We start from the raw sequence: 20,042 nt of genomic DNA on the forward strand, positions 1-20,042 counted from the left end.
CTTTATTTTTTTTAAAATTTTTTAAAGATTTTATTTATTTATTTGACAGAGACACAGAGAGAGAGGGAACACGAGCAGGGGGAGTGGGAGAGGGAGAAGCAGGCTTCCCGCTGAGCACGGAGCCCGATGTGGGGCTCGGTCCCAGGACCCTGGGATCATGACCTGAGCCGAGGGCAGACGCTTAACGACTGAGCCACCCAGGCGCCCCTTGAGTAAGACCCTTTAAAAAAAAAATTCTTAAGGTCTCTGGTGTTAGATTATTTTTATTATAGATAAATCTAGGTGTGTGAAAGAGCCCCTAGGAATAGCTGGCCCCTGGTGGGGGCAGACTAGACAGGAAAAAGCTGAATAAGTAAGGCCTCGCCAAACAAGTTCCTCCACCCTACTGAGTATATCAGAGGCTACAATAGTTATTTATTTGAATTAACACAGAGAAAGAAATGTAATCAGGCAAGGAAATAAAATGCAAGTCAAGAGATTTAAAAGGTGCTTTTTTCTTATTTCTCTATTTCATTTTTCTCTCATTTTCTTTGCCCTCAACGTTGAGAAAATCACCCCAGACTTCCTGCTCTTCCCTGAATAAATATCAGGTCTTGCTTGCTTCTTCAGAGTAGGTGAATAAAAGGAATCTTGCCCGAGTTGTCATTTTATCAGCCAGAAACAGGTCAGGAAATGTGTCTCTTTACCCCTCCCCATCCCACCCGCAATGGAGGGGTGAGACCCTCAGCAGGGGGCTCCCACTAGAGCTGCTTCTGCTGCCTGCTGGCCAGGCTGGGAAGCCATCCCAAAAAACCCAGTGACATCACAGCTTTCCATAAACACACTTGAAATTCCGTTTCCTGAGTCACAATTGGTAGGTTTTCTCCTCCTATTTGTAAGTTCAAGATACAGCACTTAAAAGTTCCCCTATAAATTGTAGATCACTTGAGATTTTGTGTGTTGGCCAAACACCATGGCAACACAAAACTGTCAGCCACATAAAATGGAGTAACCCCTACTTCCTTAAAAGTTTGGTGTGGTTGATAGCACACACAACGCCAGGTCTGTTTTCTAGTTGGAAAGGCAGCACCATACACAGACATCGATGGAAGGAAACTGAGCCTGTGGGCCACAGATAATTTCAGTGAGTGCGTTAAGCTCACTTGTATATATCACCGTTGACATAACACGTCCACTGTGCTTGAGCCGTTCTGGGCACTGGGCTCGTGGATGCAGAGGGGCAGGGGCTGGGCCAGGAATCCAAAGACCCCGGTTCTAGCTTGAGCTGAGTCACGTCCTAGTGCTGTGGCCTGGGAGCCCCTTCACCAATCCGAGCCTTGGGTCTCTCATTTGGTGTAAAAAATAAGAGTTGTCTGTTGCATACAATTGTAGTAGAGAATTAAATGAAACATGTGTGAATGGAGACAGTTGATATGGGAACTCTAAAACTCTGTGCACATGCAAGATATTGAGGAAGTAAACAAGTTCTACATCCAAGGGCCAAACAAAACCCAACATCTTTATTCTCGAGCATTTGGCTCATTTGTATCTTCATTTGGCTCTTCCTACAGCAAATATGTTGTTTGTTGGTTTGTTTTTTAATATTAGCCCCTAGGACAAAAGGGAAAGCATACCCACTTTTCCCTTGCCAGGTTGAACACACACTTTCCTGGCCCACTCACTGCTTCTGATCACGGGAGCAACCACGCGGAGCAGGCTAGCGTGAGAATTGGCAATGTAGACAGAAGGTACTTTAAACATTTACTGACTGTCACTGTGGAGGCCATGTGTAGACATAGACACAAATGAACATTTGAGTGTGGAATTTCAAATTCCATCTGTACGCATTGTCTCATCATATTTCAGTTCTCACAATAATACATGAGATTAGTTACTGCCGCCATTGCTGTCCTACCGTGAGGGGTGTGGCTTATTCAGCGTTACCGACGTGCCCATGATAACACGAAAAGTGGTGGAACCGAGAGTCAGAAACACTTTTCAGACACAAAGTTTTGTGAAACAGAGTACTGTATATTACGTTACAATATATATTATTACCAATACATTAATATATTGGTTAACACATATTAATATGTGAATTAATATGCCAACCGAAGGCCCCACCCTCTCCTCCTACCATTTTATATTTATATAAAATATCTCCCTAACATTACTAGCAATGCCCTAGAGCAGGGGTTGATAACTAGAATCCCCACAGGCTGAATCTGGCCCACTGTCTGTTTTTGTAAATAAAGTTTTATTGGAACTCTCATGCATTTATGTATTAAATTTGGTTGCTTTCAGGCCACAACTGCAGAGCTGTGGCCACACTCCAACCAGTGTGGAACCAGCTACAGCTCTGTGTACTGGGGAGCCATTAATTGATTCCAGGCCATTCCCCACAGATAGAGAATTATTTCCTTACCTGGGGATCCAAGTTCCACGGCTGAGGCCATGTTTCATGCCAAACGCGAGCTCATTGTTAAAAGGAAACACAAATGTTGGAAAATGTGCCCTGGGATGTTTGGTCTCCCAAATCTCTGACCTGGACTTGCTGTGGATAATCAATAAGCTTGAGATGATAAAAAAAGGACAAATTTCAGAGAAATGAAGTTTCTTAAAACAAATTTCCGTGATGCCCATCAAGTAATGAATGGATAAACAAAATGTGGTCTAGGCATCCCGTGGAATACTATTCAGCCATGAAAAGGAATGACGTACTGATGGATCCTACACTGTGAATGAACCCTGAAAACCTGCTGAGTGAGAGTGGCCAGACACAATGGGTCATGTATTGTATGCATGACACGTACGTGTCACATTTATAGGAAATGTCCAGGAGAGGCAATCCATGGAGACAGATTGCAGGTTGCTGGCTGCCAGGGGCTGGGAGGAGGCAGAAGTGGAGAGCAAACTCCTTCTGGGTGTCAGCTTTCCTTTGGAGCTGAGGACAGTGGATCAGAATTCCATAGAGGTGGTGGTTTCGTCATATCGTGATTATACTAAATGCTACTGAAGTGTTCACTGTGAAATAACTAATTTTGTGTTCTGTCAGTTTTGTCTCAGTGTTTAAAAACTAAAAACAAATCGCTGAGGAGAGAAAAGAAAATGTAAATATGATCTTGACCGTGACATCCATTAAATAATATGATATTTTCAATTTTAGAAAACGAACCGCACAAAACCCAGCGATGAGCTTCCATGGGTCTGCGTCTGGTGCGGGTCTCCCGCAGCGGACACTGCCCGGTGACCCAGCTGACCACCTCCCCTGTGCTTGTCTCTGTCACAGAAATGGAGAAAACCCGATGCCAACTGGAGAGAGAACACATCCTCAGGGCAGCGGGGGTGACGGGCCCACAGCGGCCAGGCCTGTTTGTCCCTGAGTGTGACGAGCACGGGCACTACATGCCCACCCAGTGCCACGGCAGCACGGGCCAGTGCTGGTGTGTGGATCGTGACGGCCGTGAGCTGGAGGGCACCAGGACCAGGCCCGGGATGAGGCCTCCCTGTAAGTCGGAGGGCAGCACTGTGCTGGGCTTGGGTCTGAGAAGGGCCTCAGGGACCAGAGTCCCCGGGCCCGTGAGCAGCCCTGGGGGCCTTGCCCAGGACACAGGTGCCACGTTCTGTCTGCCCTAAATCGTGTACTGCTCCACCGGCCCGGACCCCACTCCCTCCCTCCCTCTCTGCCCTCTGCACCCCTCTTCTCTGTCTCCCTCATCATGCACCCCACTCCCTCCATCTCTCTGTCCCCCAACCCTCTCCTCATACCTTTTCTCTTCCTCCCTGTGCACACCTGTTGTGTACAAATTTCGGTGGGACTGGCCGTGGCCATACCACATTGGTAGCAGAGGGTATGTGTGCTGTGGGTCCCCCAGGGCACACTCCCCGCAGTGGCCACCTGGCCTCCCAGCAGCTGAGGGCTGGGATGTGGCAGGCTTGGAAGACGCTAACCGAAGGCCTTCTCTGGAAGGTGCGGGGCCGGGAGCGGGGGAGCGTGAGAAGCCGGCCAGGCTGTGCTGCTCGGGACCCATACTGCCTCAGCCTCCACACTAGAGAGGAGCAAAACAATCTCCATGATGGATCCGGCTCTAAAATCCTGCTTCTGTCTCAAGTATAGGAAATGGTCATTGTCACAAGTGACCAAAATCAGTCAGTCCTTGAAGCTCCATTCTCAATTCAGCTGAGGATCAGGATTGATCCTCTACCAGATATGTTCCCGAAGCTGCTAAGAGGCTGCTAAGTGAGTAGGGAGTGGTCCTTAATTCATGCAGCCAACATGAACTGAGCTTCAGATGCTGGGGTCAGTGCCCGGGGGTCCAGAGGGGGAAGTCACAGCGGTGGCCCCCAGAACCTCGCAGGACAGGTGAACAGGTGTAGGGCAGGGAGAGGAGCTCCATGGGAGAGGAGGGAGCTGAGAAACCCAGAGGTTTACGAGAGTGGTGGGCTAGTTGGGGAAGGTGTTGCAGACCAGTATGTTATCGAGCAGAGGCAAAGGTAGCAGCTCTGGGGACGCTGGGGTTGAGGAAGCCGATTGCAGGCAGCAGGTGCAGGCTGAGAGGTCGGGGAGAGGAGGGGAGCCCAGGGGAGGGCCTCGGATGCCCAGCAGACGGGCCTGGGGTTGATCCCGAGGGCAGCCGGGAGCCGGGGGAGGGTCTTGAGCAGGCACTGATGCGACCAGGTTCAGGTTTTAGAAATACCACTGGCTGATGGGTAGAAGCTGAGGGGCGTGAGCGGCCCCGGCAGGTGCTTAACAGGCGAGGGAACCACCTGGCTTGCTGGCAGGGAGTTTAGAGAGGAGGGATGGATTCCAGAGCTAGTAAAGGAGTCAGCCAGCCTGGTTTATGTCACTGACAGGGTATAATGGGCAAGACAGGCAGGCCGGAGAAAGAAGTGGAAATGGCCCCAGGAAGGACCGGGTCCAACTCTCTCTCTTCGGAGAGCCGGACACAGAGCCCCGGAAAGGCCATGACTCGTCCATTCCGGGTCCCTCCCCCTGCAGCCGGGGCTGCCTGTCCCTTCTCAGGACACTCTCTCGTCGGGGGGAGCCAGGGAGTGGTGCCACGCATCAGGGTCTGCGTTGAGGAGGCGAGGCCGAACCTGGAGGAGAATGAGACCCTGACCATCATTCTGTTCCTGGAAGGCCCAGGGAGGGCATGTGCCCGCTCGTTGGGTCGGGTCTGCGACTCGCCTGCCCCGCAGGACAGGGAGTGTAGGGCAGGTTTGCTCTGAGCGCCCCTCCAGCACCTTCTGGAGTGCCAGCTCCCTGGGGGCAGCGGTTTAGGGGGGCTACTCCTGCTGTCGTTTTGGTTCACTGTGGCAGCCCGTGTCCAGCGCAGGGCAGGAAGGGCTACATTATTTCTGTTTCTAGTAAGGGGAAGGCTAAGCCGTTGTTGTTGGGTGTTTGTTTCTTTCACATGACCTTTAATATTAAACTCATGCCTTCTCACATGATATATTATATCATAATAATAACTGCATTATTGGAACTCTCATGCATTTATGTATTAAATTTGGTTTCTCTCCATTTTTTTTTTTGTTTAGTAGTAACCACTATCCACATGTGGCTCAGCTCTTGAAATATGATTAGTGCACCTGAGGAACCAAATTTTTTATTTTAATTAGCTACCTGTGGCTAGTAGTTACTATCCTGGACAGCACAGGTCTAGGAAAACAATCTTTGGTTCAAAATGTGCCTTCTTGGCACGTGGCACAGACTCACTATCCTGTACACAGGGATAGGTCTTCCCACATCTTTTAAGATTTCCTATCTCTCTCTTTCCATCTTGCCTGCACCCATTCCTTCATTCGGTATTCATTTTGTAGGTCTTCACCTGCATTAGTTCCTATCCACATGTTAAATCTGCCTAAGTGGTTGAATTCTGTATGTTCACATCCTCAGGCTCTTGCAGTTATTATATGATAATATATATATTAAAGTCATGCCTTCTCACATGAAGATATTAAACTCCTATCTTCTTCACAAACGCCCTTTGTGGTCTTTCTGCTCCTTGTGCTTTTAGATGTACAGTGGGCATTGTGTGGCCTGCCGTTTGTGATGCCACGAAGGTGGCATGTCCCCGTGCGTGCATGCGTGCGTGCGTTCCTGCTACATGGAGGCCTTGCTCATTGACCTCTCCTGCCACCCAGGTCTGAGTACGGTGGCTCCGCCGATTCACCATGGACCCTCCGTTCCTACCGCTGTGATCCCCCTGCCACCTGGGACCCACTTACTCTTTGCTCAGACTGGGAAAATAGAGCGCGTCCCCCTGGAAGGAAGCACCATGCAGAAGACAGAAGCCAAGACGTTGCTTCACGCCCCGGTGAGTGCCGGCTAATTGCATATTAGCAATTAGCTTTGGTGCTTCGGTGACCTGGGAAATCAAGCAGGGGGTCGTTAGACCAGCCCTGGGGCTTGACCTCTGGACTCGGGAGCCTCTTGATTTCCGTGTGACCCCAGGTGTCCATCTCTAGATGGGGCCACTGTATTCTTGAGCTGCCTGTGGAGCTCCAGGAGGGGGTGGGAGCAGAGAAGCAGGAAGGCCTTCAGAGACCACTGTGGTGTCTGACCCCTTGGGTGGGGGCATCACATGGGCTATGTGTCTTGTTTGTGTGTGTCTCCCAGGTCCGACCTTGCCATTCCTGCTAAATTAGTACAGCGGCTCATGTTTGGCAGACCGTCACTCTAGATCCTCGTATCTGCCCCGAGGCAATAATAGGCTTCAGCTTCGAGCTTTTCAAAGCGTCAAAGATGCATTTTGTGAGTTGGAGGTTTTTGTCCGTTAGATAGAGGTTGGACACTTCTGAAAAGCCTTCCAGTTTCATCTGCAGTCCTGACCACCCCCCCAACCCTTGGCAAGAAACCCGACCTGCGAAATGGGGGCTTCCAGCACGATTCGGTCAGGGTCGCCGGGGCAGAGGGGGACCCTCAGGTCCTGTAAGGAGTGAAGAGGCTTTTCAAAACCTCTTGTTATTAGCCTTGATTGGATTCATGTTCTTCCCCTGCACAAAACCCTCTGATGGGTTCTCCCTTCACCCAGAATAAAATCCTGTTCTTCCCATGGGCTCTAGCCACTTCTCCCACCCCATTCCCTGTCGCCATCCCCGCCCCCCCACCGCCCCCGCCCCCCTTCCGCCCCCGCTTCAGCCATCTGGCCTTCTGGCTGGTCCTCAACTCACCACATACGTATCCCCATCTCAGGGCCTTTGCACTTGCCACCCCCCTGCCTGGAGTCCTCACCCTCCCAGACACTGGTGCAGTTCCCTGCCTCACCTCATTCACATTTCTGTTGGCACGTCACCTCTCTGGGAAGGCTGTCCTGGCCGCCCTGTCCACACTGCTCTCAGTCTCCCTACCCTGCTTTGTCTTTACCTAGCACTGCATGATACATTGTATATCAACACATACATTCTGTATCTGATGTATATGTTCCCACTAAGAACGTAAAGCTCTAAAGCTCGCAAGACCAGCAACCGTCCATCTCTTTCATGGAGGTATTTGTTTCACAGTGGTGTTCTTAGAGCCAAGACTATTTGCTGAATGAATAAGTGATCTCTGTGTTCTGCCTCTCAGAAACATAAATCCCTTCAGGGGCAATTGTCATTCTTTCTCTGTGTCCTCCGGTGCACACGCTCAGGTAGTGCGAGTGGGTTGAGCCCCCTGTGACAGTCATTGTCGCCCAAGACGAAGGGCGGAGCCTAAATGTCAAGTGAGGCTGTGAAAAGCAAAATATTGAGGTGGGATAGGTGGAGGGGAGGGCGCTCAAACAACAGGATTAAGATTCACTGTGTTCTTTTAATGTATTTTTGGGGGGGTTATTTTTTACCCTTTTAACCACTTCACCATGATGGTGCAACCATCACCACCATCCACGCATCATCCCAACAGAAACTCTGTACCCATTCAGTAATAACTCCGTCCTTCCCAGCCCTTGGCAACCAGGCATCTACTTTCTATCTCTATGGATTTGACTCCTCTAGGGTGCCTCATGCTTTCCAAATCCTGTGGTATATATCCTTTTGTAACCGGCTTACTTTGCAGAATGTCCTCAAGGTCCATCCATGTTGTAGCAGGTGTCAGAATTTCCTTCCTTCTTAAGCTGAATAATATTCATGGTATAGAGTTAGCACATTTTGCCTCTGCATTCGTCCATCGATGGACACTTGGGTTGCTTCCACCCATTGGCTATTGTGAATAATGCTGCTGTGAATGTGGGCATACACATATCTGTTCAAGTCCCTGCTTTCATTCTTTCTGAACATAAACCAGGCCAAGAATTTCTGAATCATGTGGTAATTCTGCAGATTTTTTTTTATTTTTTGAGAAACTGCCATACTGTTTTCCTCAGTAACTGCACCACTTTACATGTCCACCAGCATAATGCAAAGATTCCAGTTTCTCTACCTTTTTGTCAATACTTACTATCTTCTGGTTTATAATAGCCATCCTAATATGTGTGAAGTGGTGTCTCATTGTGGTTTTGATTTGCATTTCTCTAATGAGTGATAGTCTCATTTTCTCATGCGTTTAGGGACCATTCATATATCTTCTTTGGAAAAATGTCTGCTCATATCCTTTGCCCGTTTTGTAATTGGCTTATTTGTTGTTACTGAGTTGTAGGAGTTCTTTATATATTCACTTTGCATTTCCATAGATATTTTAGAGTAAGCTTGTTCCTACCAAAGGGGAAAAAAAGCCTGCTGGGATTTTGATCTAGATGGCATTGAATCTCTAACTCTATTTAGGAAAAATTGATGTCTTAGCAATATTAAATCTTACAATGCATTAGACTAATTTATCTTTTATTTGAGTCTTCCTTAATTTCACTCTGTGATGTTTTATAGTATTCAGTATAGAATCTTGCACATTTAAAAATATTTGTTCTTAAATACTTTGTTTTGGGTGCTATTATAAACATTACTGTTTGAAATTTTTTATTTTTTGCTAGTATGTAGAAATACCGTTTTATATTGACCTTGTACACTGCAGCCTTGGACTGGATTCAGTTGGTAGTTATAATAGTTTTATAGATTTTGCCAGGATTTTCTACATAAATAATCAAATTGTCTTAGAGTGGTTTTACCTCTTCCTTTCCAATATTTCTGTCTTTTTTCTTTAAAGATTTTATTTATTTATTTGAGAGAGTGTGCATGCACACACGCACGAGGGAGAGAGAGCACACGACCAGGGAGAGGGGCCGAGGGGGAAGCAGACTCCCCAGTGAGCAGGGAACCCGATTCGGGGGCTCAGTCCGAGGACCTGGAGATCATGACCTGAGTCGAAGGTAGACGCTTAACTGACTGAGCCACCCAGGCACCCTATTTGTGTCTTTTTTAAAAATGATCTTTAGGTAGGTAAAGATTTCTTAGATGGTATATAAAAAGCATTAGTCATAAGAGAAACAATAATAAATTGAACTCAATAAATATTTTTAACTTTTGCTTTTGAAAAACACCATTAAGAAGATGAAAACAAAACAAAAGCAAACAAAAAAGTGAGAAAACAAACTACATAATGAGTGGAAATATACACATACACACACACATATATATGTATATGACAAAAGATTTTTATCTGAACTACATAAAGAACTCCTACAACTCAACAGGTAGACTAAAGACTTGAAGACACTTCATTTAAAAAGGTGTCCAGGGGCGCCTGGGTGGCTCAGTCGGTTGGGCATCTGTCTTTAGCTCAGGTCATGATCCCAGGGTCCTCGGATCAAGCCCCACGTCGGGCTCCCTGCTCAGTGAGGAACCTGCTTCTCCCTCTCCTTCTGCCACTCCTGCTTGTGCTTGCTCTCTCCTTCCCTGTCTCCCTCTCGCTCTCTGTCAAATAAATAAATAAAATCTTAAAAAAAAAAAAAGGCATCCGGATACTTGTAAAGATGTGAAAGATTCCCACCATCGTTGGTCCCTCAGATGCTAGTGAGTGGGCCACTCTTACACTGTCTGTACTTCCAGGATAAAGTCATCATTGGACTGGCCTTCGACTGTGTGGACAAGATGGTTTACTGGACCGACATCAGTGAGCCTTCCATTGGGAGAGCCAGTCTGCATGGCGGAGAGCCAACTACCATCATTCGACAAGGTGGGCAAGCAAATACCACTCTCCCTTCTTGGTTTGGCTTCTTGGGGGAGAGTAGAGGGGTGGAGTGCGTGGTTGCATACAGGATATAGTGATTTGAGTGGGACTCGGTTCTTGGCCTCAACAGCACCCTATGCAGCCTTCTCCGAAAAGTCCTCCAAGGACTCATCAGTAAGTCATGAACACCTTAGCCTGGATTTGTTGCTGGCCTAAGAAGAATAAAATTAAAACAGCTAAGTGCCCATGCCTTTCTCTAAAAGCTTATCTAGCAAGTTTTAATGAACAATAAGGGCCGAACTCAATGGTCCACTTTGGATATCCGTTTCTCCTCTGGCTGTGGAGCCTAGAATTGACTCTCAGGATGTCTGACCTCAGGTATACTCCATTAGGCAGATGCATCATAAAGTTGGGAGGATTACAAGCATATTGGCGAATATTATCCCTGATAGGTGACTATTCCCAAGACAATTTTCAAGTCAAAAGTTGCCACTTCAACCTGTGACATCATGGTGGTGGTGGTACGGGGGGTCCTTTTCTATCTTACCCCCCATGGTACTTGCTCAGATTGCCTGTGACAGAGGAGTAGAGCAAAGCGGGCTGAACTTTCATAGATATTCCTCAATTTTTAATTGGCATTACTGATAATGAAGTGCGTAACACCTCGGCATAGCCTACCTCTCAACATTTAACCTTGATTCCTTAACATAGAGGTCGATTTAAGCCAAGGACTCTGTGCGTTATTATAATGTCTACATTCAAGTCATGACTATTTTATGTGGCTGTGTTTTATCAAGATTAAAGACCCAAGGACCTGTATAAATTCCCCTTTACTGAAAAGGTCAAATATTACGTAATGCTAAGTCAATAACTCATCAGCTGACTTGCAGATATTTTCGATCAAAAGACATTGTCGTGCCAATTCTAGGTCTTGTATAAAATCATCTTGCTTCCTCTGCAAAACACTCAAGTCAAAGATATACCTTCGAAATGTATGAGCTTCATTTGGTATTTCTTTTGACTTGGGGCTGAATGTCGCTTTTCCAATTTCCAGTTTAATGTTTCTGTGACAGTTGATATTCCCAGAGAATCCCTGTGCCTGTGGAACAGCCTGTGGGGAAGTTTTTTTTTTTTCCCCCTTCCTTGGCTCCTTCACAAAAGATGATGCAGCAGGAGCAGGAATCAAGCTGAGGTTGACTTAAATATGTCTAGCTTCGGACATAGACCCCGCATCCTTTTCTAGAAGCCAAGGTGCTACTTAAATAATGTCTGCCAGTTTTCATGGTTTGGCTTAATGAACAGAATTTTGAAAATGCCTTTTTGTGTCTTCTCTCTCTCTCTGTTAAAACTGTTGTTGCTGTGATCTCTGGTTTGACTTGTAAACCCCGTGGAAGAGGGGAGTAGGTCATCACTGTTATTTCCTGTTGCTTCTGGAACTGATAATCATCCAAGAAAGCTTTAAGCCCAGTAAGGAACATTCCAGGCCAAAGTCCACTGTGAAAACACAGAATGAAACTAGACTGTGATCTTTGTAGAGGGAAGATCACCGGGGATAAATTCTCTTTTATTTAAAAAGAGAGAAAGAAACTTCCACTTCATCCTTTGTCATGGTACAGGTTGGTGCCTCCCTAGTGAGTGAAAGTGGAATGGGGTCCAAATGCTAAGTGTCTCTCTGTTTCCTTGAGTTAAACTCCTACCCAAATATCTTTAATAAGTACCCTAACCCGTTTCCTCTTGACATAAGCAATATGGAAAATACCGCCTTGCTGTCTTCCCTTCTTAAGCCCTGACTGCACAGTAAAGGGTGAGGTTTTCCAGACATTTCTTTGGTGTGATAGTTCAAAAAGAAGTATTTTCCTGGTTGGAGGAGGAGGCTTGGTTGCTCTTGGGTTCAAAATCAGGACCGGAGCTGTTTCTAAGGAGACGGAACGACACAGAGTTTCTGGGTGCCCCTGGGTGTCTTGTGAAATAGTGCTATTGAACAGCCTTCCCCCGACTTTCCTGTCTGTGTGTCTGAGTCGTGTCTTTGGCGGAGGATGTGCTCATCCCAGATAGACCCCGGAATGATTTATTCTGGTTTTGTCTGAAAGACACCAGAGGTCTTCCGAGGTCAGCCTTGCTGCCCCTTCTCCCCTCGGGACGTGGGAAATATTTTAATACCTCCCAAATCTCTACTTCTGGTTTGAATAATAAAAACCTTGTTCAAGGGCTGTTTCTCATTCTTAATAAACTTCCTCTGGCAGGGGTCCTTTCCGGGGGGCGGGGCTTTGGTGTTTCCAGCATCCATAGTCAAGGTCATATTAGGAGTCAAGTGAAGGCTGATCTGAGAGAGCTGAGGGTCTGAACCGCTTACACATTGACGAAAAACACAGTGTGGGAATGATTTCCTCAAACCTGGGATCCCTCGGGTAGAGTAGCTTCTTCCTTGGCCTCTTCTGCTTCCTGGCTTCCAGCCATACTAAGTGACCTTTAGCTGTCGAATCAGTAAGATTAGGAAAGAATCCTAAGTGACCAGTAAAACCCTGGTGGGGATCTAATGTTTAGTTTGTTTTTATTTGTAGTCAGGGCGTCATTGCAGTCTTGAACTTGTGGTTAGGTTAGGTGGGCACTGAAGGCTCACAGCGCAGTGAGCTTGCCCTGTGGCAAGCCCTGGCTTGAGAATCAGTCACTTATAACCTAGTAAGGACTCTGGGAGTGTTACTTCTGATCACTGACGCCCCTTCTTTGCACTTCTCATATTTGTATAAAAAAAATAACAGCTATGATTTCTTGCTCTTACTTCTCTGAGATGACCCTTTTCCCCCAATAACTAGTGAATAAGGCAAATCTGTTTTGTTCCATTCCCATCTTAAGATCTTCCTGTGCCTCCCCTTTGCTCATGGGATAAGCTCTAAGCTCCTTCACACGGGCATCCTAACTTCATCTCTGGCGGCTCTCCCATCCTCACAGACTCCAGCTGTCCAAAATTATATATAGTTCACTTCGAGCCCTGTCCAATCTCCCTTTATACTTATGTGCTGTTCCCACCACCTGGCATCCCTCATCTAGGATCTTTGCCTGACAAACTCCTGCTGGTCCTTCGGGAGCCAGCTTCATGAGGTGTCACCTCCCCTAGAAATCCTTCCTGGGTCTCCCCAGGCTAAGTCTGGTGTCCGCCTCCATGTTCCCATAAACCCAGAACTCAGTCTGAATTGTGATCGCTTGCAAGCTCCTGGAAGCCAGGGCCACAGGTGAGGTGTGATGTTGGGCTTGGTTCCCAGTATGGTACACAGGGTAGGTGTCTGCCAAGTGAATGAGTGGCATTCTTTAATGCGTCACTTTGAGTGTTGGTTACCTTATAAGCAGCAAGCATTCCATATTCCCATTCGTTTTCCCAAAGTGCAAGGGTGGAGCACCATGTGAAATAACACTGAGTAATCGGAAAAACCTAATCTCACCTGCTTAAAAAACCCAGCAGTGTCCTGTGTTTGGTTCTAGATCTTGGAAGTCCAGAAGGCATTGCCCTTGACCATCTTGGCCGCAACATTTTCTGGACTGATTCTCACTTGGATCGAATAGAAGTTGCAAAGCTGGATGGCACCCAGCGCCGGGTGCTGTTTGAGACTGATTTGGTGAATCCCAGAGGCATCGTAACGGACTCCGTGCGAGGGTAACTATGTGTAAATCTGGGTGTGGGTCTGTTCAGTTTGCGGCTGCTTTTTTATATAGTCTCAAGCGGTAGGCTCTAGCTCCGGCATTGCGCTCCTGAAATGAATGCGTCACAGGATGAACAGGTCTCAGTGGGTGGTTTAGAGATATGCACTGTGAAATGCCAGAACATTTGTCCCAGTTCCCCGTGACCATGGGCTTGATCCCATGTTCCACTTGTAAAACTTTAAGGAAGCGACCCTGTAAGTGGACAGCTCAGAAATTGGTTATTTCTATTTGAGTTGAATGTAGATCAACACCTGTGTTGTGTCAGCCCCAGAAGGGTATCAGAGGAGCATAAATGTACCCTTGGGGCTCAGGCCAACACACCATGGACCCCTGGAAGACCCCTCCCTGGGTTTTGTCATCCCACCAACATTTTCTCTCTTTTTCCCTACGCCAAGCTCTGAATCTTGCACACCACGCCCTCAGTGCCTTCACACTTTGATCCCTTCCCTGTGAGGCCACATCCCTAGTTCTGTGGTCCCGTGGCCACCTCCCTGATGGCAGATGCTGTGCCCCCCTGTGTAGGGACAGCGGACAGGAATTGCCACATGTCTGTCTCATTGCGGTGTTCTGTTTTGTGCTGTCTTTTTGACCCTCTTTAGCAAGATAGAACATGTCCATTATGTTTAAGGGAAGCGAATTCACCAGTAAAGAGTAACCAAATTCAAACAAAGAACCCCCAAATCCAAGTCTCTTTGCAAAAGAGAACATGTTGCCTCCAGACCTGTTCTAGCCACCCTCTGTTTGAATGCCTGCTAATGTCTTCATCATGGGTTTGTTTTTTTTTTAAGTTGTCTTTGTAAACTTCTTCTCATCCTCTTTGTTATTCGTCTCTGTCTTTCCCTTCCCTTTCCTCCTCCAGGAACCTTTATTGGACCGACTGGAACAGAGATAGCCCCAAAATTGAAACTTCCTACATGGACGGCACGAACCGGAGGATCCTCGTGCAGGATGACCTGGGCTTGCCCAACGGGCTGACATTTGATGCCTACTCATCTCAGCTCTGCTGGGTGGACGCAGGTGACGGAAAGCCCCAGGCATGACTCCTGGCTTTGGAGCAGTGCTTTTTTTCTTCTTCTTTAAACTAAACATTTATTCTTACCCACTGTGGGCTAGTATCTGTTCCAGGGAAGATGGTGTGAGATCGCTCTTTCAATTCCCTGCGCAAAAATAGCTGCCCATCTTTGCGATGTATTGTTTCTCGAAGCTTGACGCTCGCTGTCCAAGGGCAAGTTCTCAGTCTTCTCAGTCAAGGGTCAGCAGCCTCTAGCCCATGGGCCAGATCCAACCAGCCACCCACTTCAGTACCACGTGGGTCTTATAAATGGTTTTTACATTTTTTAAATGTTAACATTGTAAGAGGTTACATAAATGCCTCCAGGATGTCCTCCTTTGTGCCTCTTGGCCCACAAAACCTAAATTAATTACCATCTGGCCCTTGGAGGAAAAGTATGCTGACCCCTAGAGCCTGCCCTCACCCTAATATCATCTATCTATTGTGCAATTCATGCCTTACATTCCTCGAGCTCGCATCTGTCCCCAAGGACTCGGGCGGGACTTGGAGCCAGGGAAGAGAAAGGCGTGCAGTCCTGCTGTGAGCCCCTGCCCTGGGGTGTCCCTTAGGCAGGGATGCGGGCGGGATGCTCCTCTGGGGAGCAGGGTCAGTCAGCTGTCATGTGTCTGTGGAGCACCGTACCTGCCCTGTTCCCAACACTGTTAGCTGCCACGGTGTTGGGCGGGGGGCGGGTGCAGGGGCTGCATCTTGCATCCAGGGTAAGGGCTCTGAGTGAGGGGAGGGAGGGCCTGGGAGGCTTCAGGGGGTAGGGACTTGAGCGAGACCTGAAGATGTCATCATTCCTACTAAGTCCCCAGCTGCTCTGGGAATGAGTGGAGCAAGGAACGGCCCCTCGGCTCCAGCCCACGTCGGAACGAGGCCTGGGTCCCCCGGCAGAGGTGGGGGTTGGCCAGCGACAGGGGCAAGGCAGGGCAGAGAGAAAGCTTTCTGCGGTTGAAGAGCAGGTCACATGTGTTCTCCAGGATCTGTCATGGTCGCGCGGACTTCTCTCACCCTTGCCCTCGTCACTTGTCTTGACACAAAGGGGCCGTTTCTTGTGTGCACAATGAACGCCTTGTTTTCGCTCCACACAGGCACCAATCGGGTGGAGTGTCTGAAGCCTGGGCAGTCCGGCCGACGCAGGCTTCTTGAAGGGCTCCAGTACCCTTTTGCTGTCACCAGCTATGGGAAGCATCTGTATTACACGGACTGGAAGATGTACGTCAGCGGGGGGCTGGGGGGAGCCTCCCCTGCCTCCCTGTCTCTGGGAGGCCAAGCCCCCCCCTCATGTGGCCCCCTGCCTCATCCTTCTGGTTGTCAGGAAAGGCGGGGGAAGAAGAGTGAGGGCCGAGGGTGCCTGGGGGGGTGGGAGCAGGAGGTGCTATTTATCATCTGGATGCTCCTGGATGGGCACCTACTTGGACTTCTGGAGCGTGTCTGTTCTCTCCCCACGAGCTGGCCCGAGGTCCCTCGGTGGGTGGGCTCCATGCCCACGCTGTGCCCCTACTTCATTTCGCTTCTTAAACTGCAATATTCCCACAGCCCCTTCTTGACCACCCCTCCTGCACGAAGGAGGGGGTCACACCGAGCAAGCAGCTGTGGTCGGGGGCATCTGGAGAGAAAGCTGCTTTCCCAGCTTGGAATTTAAAGCTGAGGGGAGAGCTTACCTCATCTTTGTCCTTTTTTAAGAAGCCAGAGAAGCGCAGACTTGTCCCTTCACAGGAGAAGGGAAGGATGGCTGGGAAGTCAGGCCACTGTGTCTCTGCATGGCCTCCGGTTTGTCCCCAAAACCACAGAAGAAGCTGCCCTGTAGACAGAAGGTTCGAGCCATCAGATGTGTCTTTACCTTCTGCCCTTTGGTGTTCCGTAGGAATTCCGTGGTCGCTGTAGATCTTGCTGTTTCCAAAGAGACGGATACCTTCCACCCCCACAAGCAGACCCGGCTATATGGCGTCACCACAGCCCTGTCTCAGTGTCCCCAAGGTAACTCACCTGTGTTCTTACTGTTCAGGGTGCCCTGAGGCTGCAAGCCCACACCCTGGCCTCTCGCAGCCCTCATCACGTGGCAGGTGAGACCTGGTCCCTTCCATCATGCGTCTTCATTATTTAGTGGGTGAGCCATGTAGAAAACATTAGGGGATGAGGTGGAGATGGTGGACCGGGGTGAGGGAAAGCGCTGAATCTTGGGCTGGGTCTAGAAGTGAGTGGTCTTCAGGTTCCAAATAGGAACATCTGTGTTAGGATCTCTGCTGCTTTCAAAGTCCATCGATTTGGCCTCACGGCCGCAATAATAATTGTTGCTCCTAATAATCACGGACATGGATGGGGTGCTTACTGTGAGCTGGGTACTTCACATACATCAACCCGGCGCTCGCAGTGCTGTGTGCTCATTGGTTCACTCATCCTCATAGCAAGTCCACGAGGCTGGTACAATGCCTGTGCCCATTTTATAAGTAAGGAAAACTGAAGCCACTGGCCCAGAGTCTCACAGCTCAGAGGCACGGTTGGGGGTGAGCTAGGCAGCCCGGCTCCAGAATCTGCTCTCCCCGAACTCGCCCTCCTTGGCTTCCCACCACCACCCTGGTCCAGTGTGAAGCCGAGTGGACAAGCTAGACAGAGAGCGCTTTGTGCTTGAAAATCCCAGCTCCGTGTTAGAGTGAGAGCTGGAAAATCCTTCCTGAGTCCTGTTCGGTAGCTTTGATGATAAATCTGCACAGTCCCCAACTCAGGAATCGGGAAACGATGTTTTTGCCCATCTGGCAGATCCTTAGTGAGGAGGATTCCCTATTCCTGGAGCACCCACATGCTTGGCCCCCTGGAAACCAAAAAGGGGGCTAATACAGAGGCTCCTCTCTTAGGGGGCAATTGAGCCGATTTCTGCCTTTTTCAGGTCACAACTATTGCTCAGTGAACAATGGTGGTTGTACCCACCTCTGCTTGGCTACCCCCGGAAGCAGGACCTGCCGTTGCCCTGACAACACTCTGGGAGTTGACTGTATCGAGCAGAAATAAAGACAAGAGTGCCTCATTTCCTCTGCAAGTATTCAGCAGCACCCTACTTGAAAGGGTCCAGACTGAAAACTATCTGACCTGGTGGCCACCATGCCCAGGTCCTATCCAGCCTGAGCCCCAACAGTGTTCCCCTCGCTGTCCCCAAAACATATGCCCTGGGCTTCCGGAATGGGAAAGTCTCTTCCCCTACACACAGACAGAAAACCCTCCCGAGGGAGGATTATATGCCCATCCCAGTGCTCTGGAGCCTTTCCCCAACTTAGCAGCCCAGTGGTGAGCAGAGCCTCCCCAGCCAGGCCTGAGCTGCCCCCTCCCCTGTGGCCTTATGAGCTCAGCCTCACTCTGACACACCTGCCATTCTGTTATCTCCCTGACACACCAGCCAGGGCCACCTAGGCGAGGCTGTGAATGAAGGAGGGTGTTAATCCTCCCCCGCTTTTCTCTTGGTGCTCGGATTTCCCTCCTCCTAGCTTTTTCCCCCTGAGTCTGTACCACCTGCATCCTGTCCAAGGTCCCCATCACAGTGAGTAGTAAGCCTTGGCCTTCGTGCAAAACCCACCCTGTCTTAGGGCTCTGTGGATACCTGTGGGCCATAAGGAGCAGCCCCTCCCAGATAAGTTACTGGCATTTCGGCAGGTAGGCAAAGCCTTCAGTCAAAAGAGTGTCCAGTGGCAGGAATTTCAAGGTGTAGAGTCAGGTGTTTGAGGATGAGGATTTTTCAGAAGTGCTTACTTAAATTTACACCAGTGGTTACCAAATGATTCCTGTTTGCGCAAAGCACCTGGATCCCAGCATCTGGTCTCTTGAGTGGCCTGGCCCCATGGCTGGCATTGATGCCGCGCCTCCCTCACTTCGGGCATAGCTGGGGGCTGGTACCAGTGATGACCCCCCTCTGGGCCCTTCCCTCCCTCCCCCACTGGTGAGAGCTGATCTACAGTCACCATGAGCTCACTTCTCCTTTGTTTCTCCCTCTGCTCATGGCCCTTGCTGGCTGTCTTCTCATCAAAGAGGGCCAGGTTGAATATTTATACTACTGACCCAGACCCTTGATTGCTTTATGTGTTTAGAAACAGCTCCGGGCCAGACGAGTAGCTAGTGTTACCTTTTATCGGCTGCTTCCCAAAGTTGCAAAACAATAGGAATTTTGGATTGAAAGCTGAGCATATAAGGAGTTGGAGTCAGGAAGGATTAGGGTAAGGGAGTAGAGAAAGCTCAGTGGAAAGTACCACAAAGAGACTGATCAAGAGGAAAGGGTAGAGAAGGGCATTTGACAACAGCAATGAGAAAAACTCTTTAATAATCCCAAAGAGAAAATGGCACCTTTTGCCAAAGAACACTTATGCTTGAAGACATGGAAGAATTTGCTTGTTTTTCTCCGTGGGGCAGAGATCCTTCCCCTTATCTGCAAACCTCAGTGAGTTTTGCAGTGCAAACCCACCCGTACCCCCTCCCCACATTGTCCTCATCTGCTTCAGCATGCCAGTGGCACCTGGATCGGGAAAGAGCCTTTCCCTGAATAATTGGAGTTTGTTTTGAGAGCCAGATATATCCCCCAAAATCACACGATTTGGGGAACACATGGGTCTTTTATCCAGCCCAGCCCCCTGAATTAGTTTTGCTTATTTTTTATATTTATCATGCCATATCAAGCCCTCTATATCAAATGTTTGTCATGATTTTGTATAGTTTTTTATAACTATTTTATTCGTTTTACTAGATTCATTCTAAAAGTTTTCAAATGGTCAATTCTTAAACTGTGGAATCCACTGAAGGTGCTTATTAACTGTTCCCCCAGATTTATACAAGTATTGGATGATTCCTTGAGTTTACAGCTGTACAAATACCAGTGCAGAAAATTAAACAATTTTTTTGTTAAAAAAAAAATCTTTATCTTGTTTGAATGAAGACATTTACTGTTGGGGGCTGATTCACGATGAAACAATAGTCATTTAATAATTTGAATATAAAGTTACCAAATCCAGTAATTCCACTTCTAAGTATACACCCAAAGGAATTGAAAACAGGGGCTCAAACAGATCCTTGTCCACCAGTGTTCACAGAAGCATTTTCTCAATAACCGAAGGTAGAAACAGCCCAAGTCCCATCAACAGATGAAAGGATAAATAAGTGTTGTACTCCTACGATGGAATGTTCAGCCATAAAAAGGAAAGAAGTTCCAGCACGTTACAACATGGATGAAATTTGAAGTCATTATGCTAAGTG

The 20,042-nt window shown here is 48.3% G+C and overlaps 1 protein-coding gene across 1 annotated transcript in view; it reads left to right on the forward strand.

The window, feature by feature from the left end:
* Window positions 1-19,703, forward strand: part of NID1 (nidogen 1) — an 83,435-nt gene extending 63,732 nt beyond the window's left edge. Inside the window, exons 13-20 of the mRNA XM_027595833.2 lie at window positions 3,269-3,487; window positions 6,127-6,299; window positions 9,940-10,066; window positions 13,538-13,709; window positions 14,616-14,773; window positions 15,902-16,025; window positions 16,678-16,790; window positions 17,698-19,703. Coding sequence (XP_027451634.1) covers window positions 3,269-3,487; window positions 6,127-6,299; window positions 9,940-10,066; window positions 13,538-13,709; window positions 14,616-14,773; window positions 15,902-16,025; window positions 16,678-16,790; window positions 17,698-17,819 — 1,208 coding nt within the window. The 3' untranslated portion in view covers window positions 17,820-19,703. The remainder of the gene's footprint in view (window positions 1-3,268; window positions 3,488-6,126; window positions 6,300-9,939; window positions 10,067-13,537; window positions 13,710-14,615; window positions 14,774-15,901; window positions 16,026-16,677; window positions 16,791-17,697) is intronic.
* Window positions 19,704-20,042: the final 339 nt, after the last annotated feature.

Source organism: Zalophus californianus, chromosome 15 (genome assembly GCF_009762305.2).
Source record: "Zalophus californianus isolate mZalCal1 chromosome 15, mZalCal1.pri.v2, whole genome shotgun sequence".
Taxonomy (NCBI): Eukaryota; Metazoa; Chordata; class Mammalia; order Carnivora; family Otariidae; genus Zalophus; species Zalophus californianus.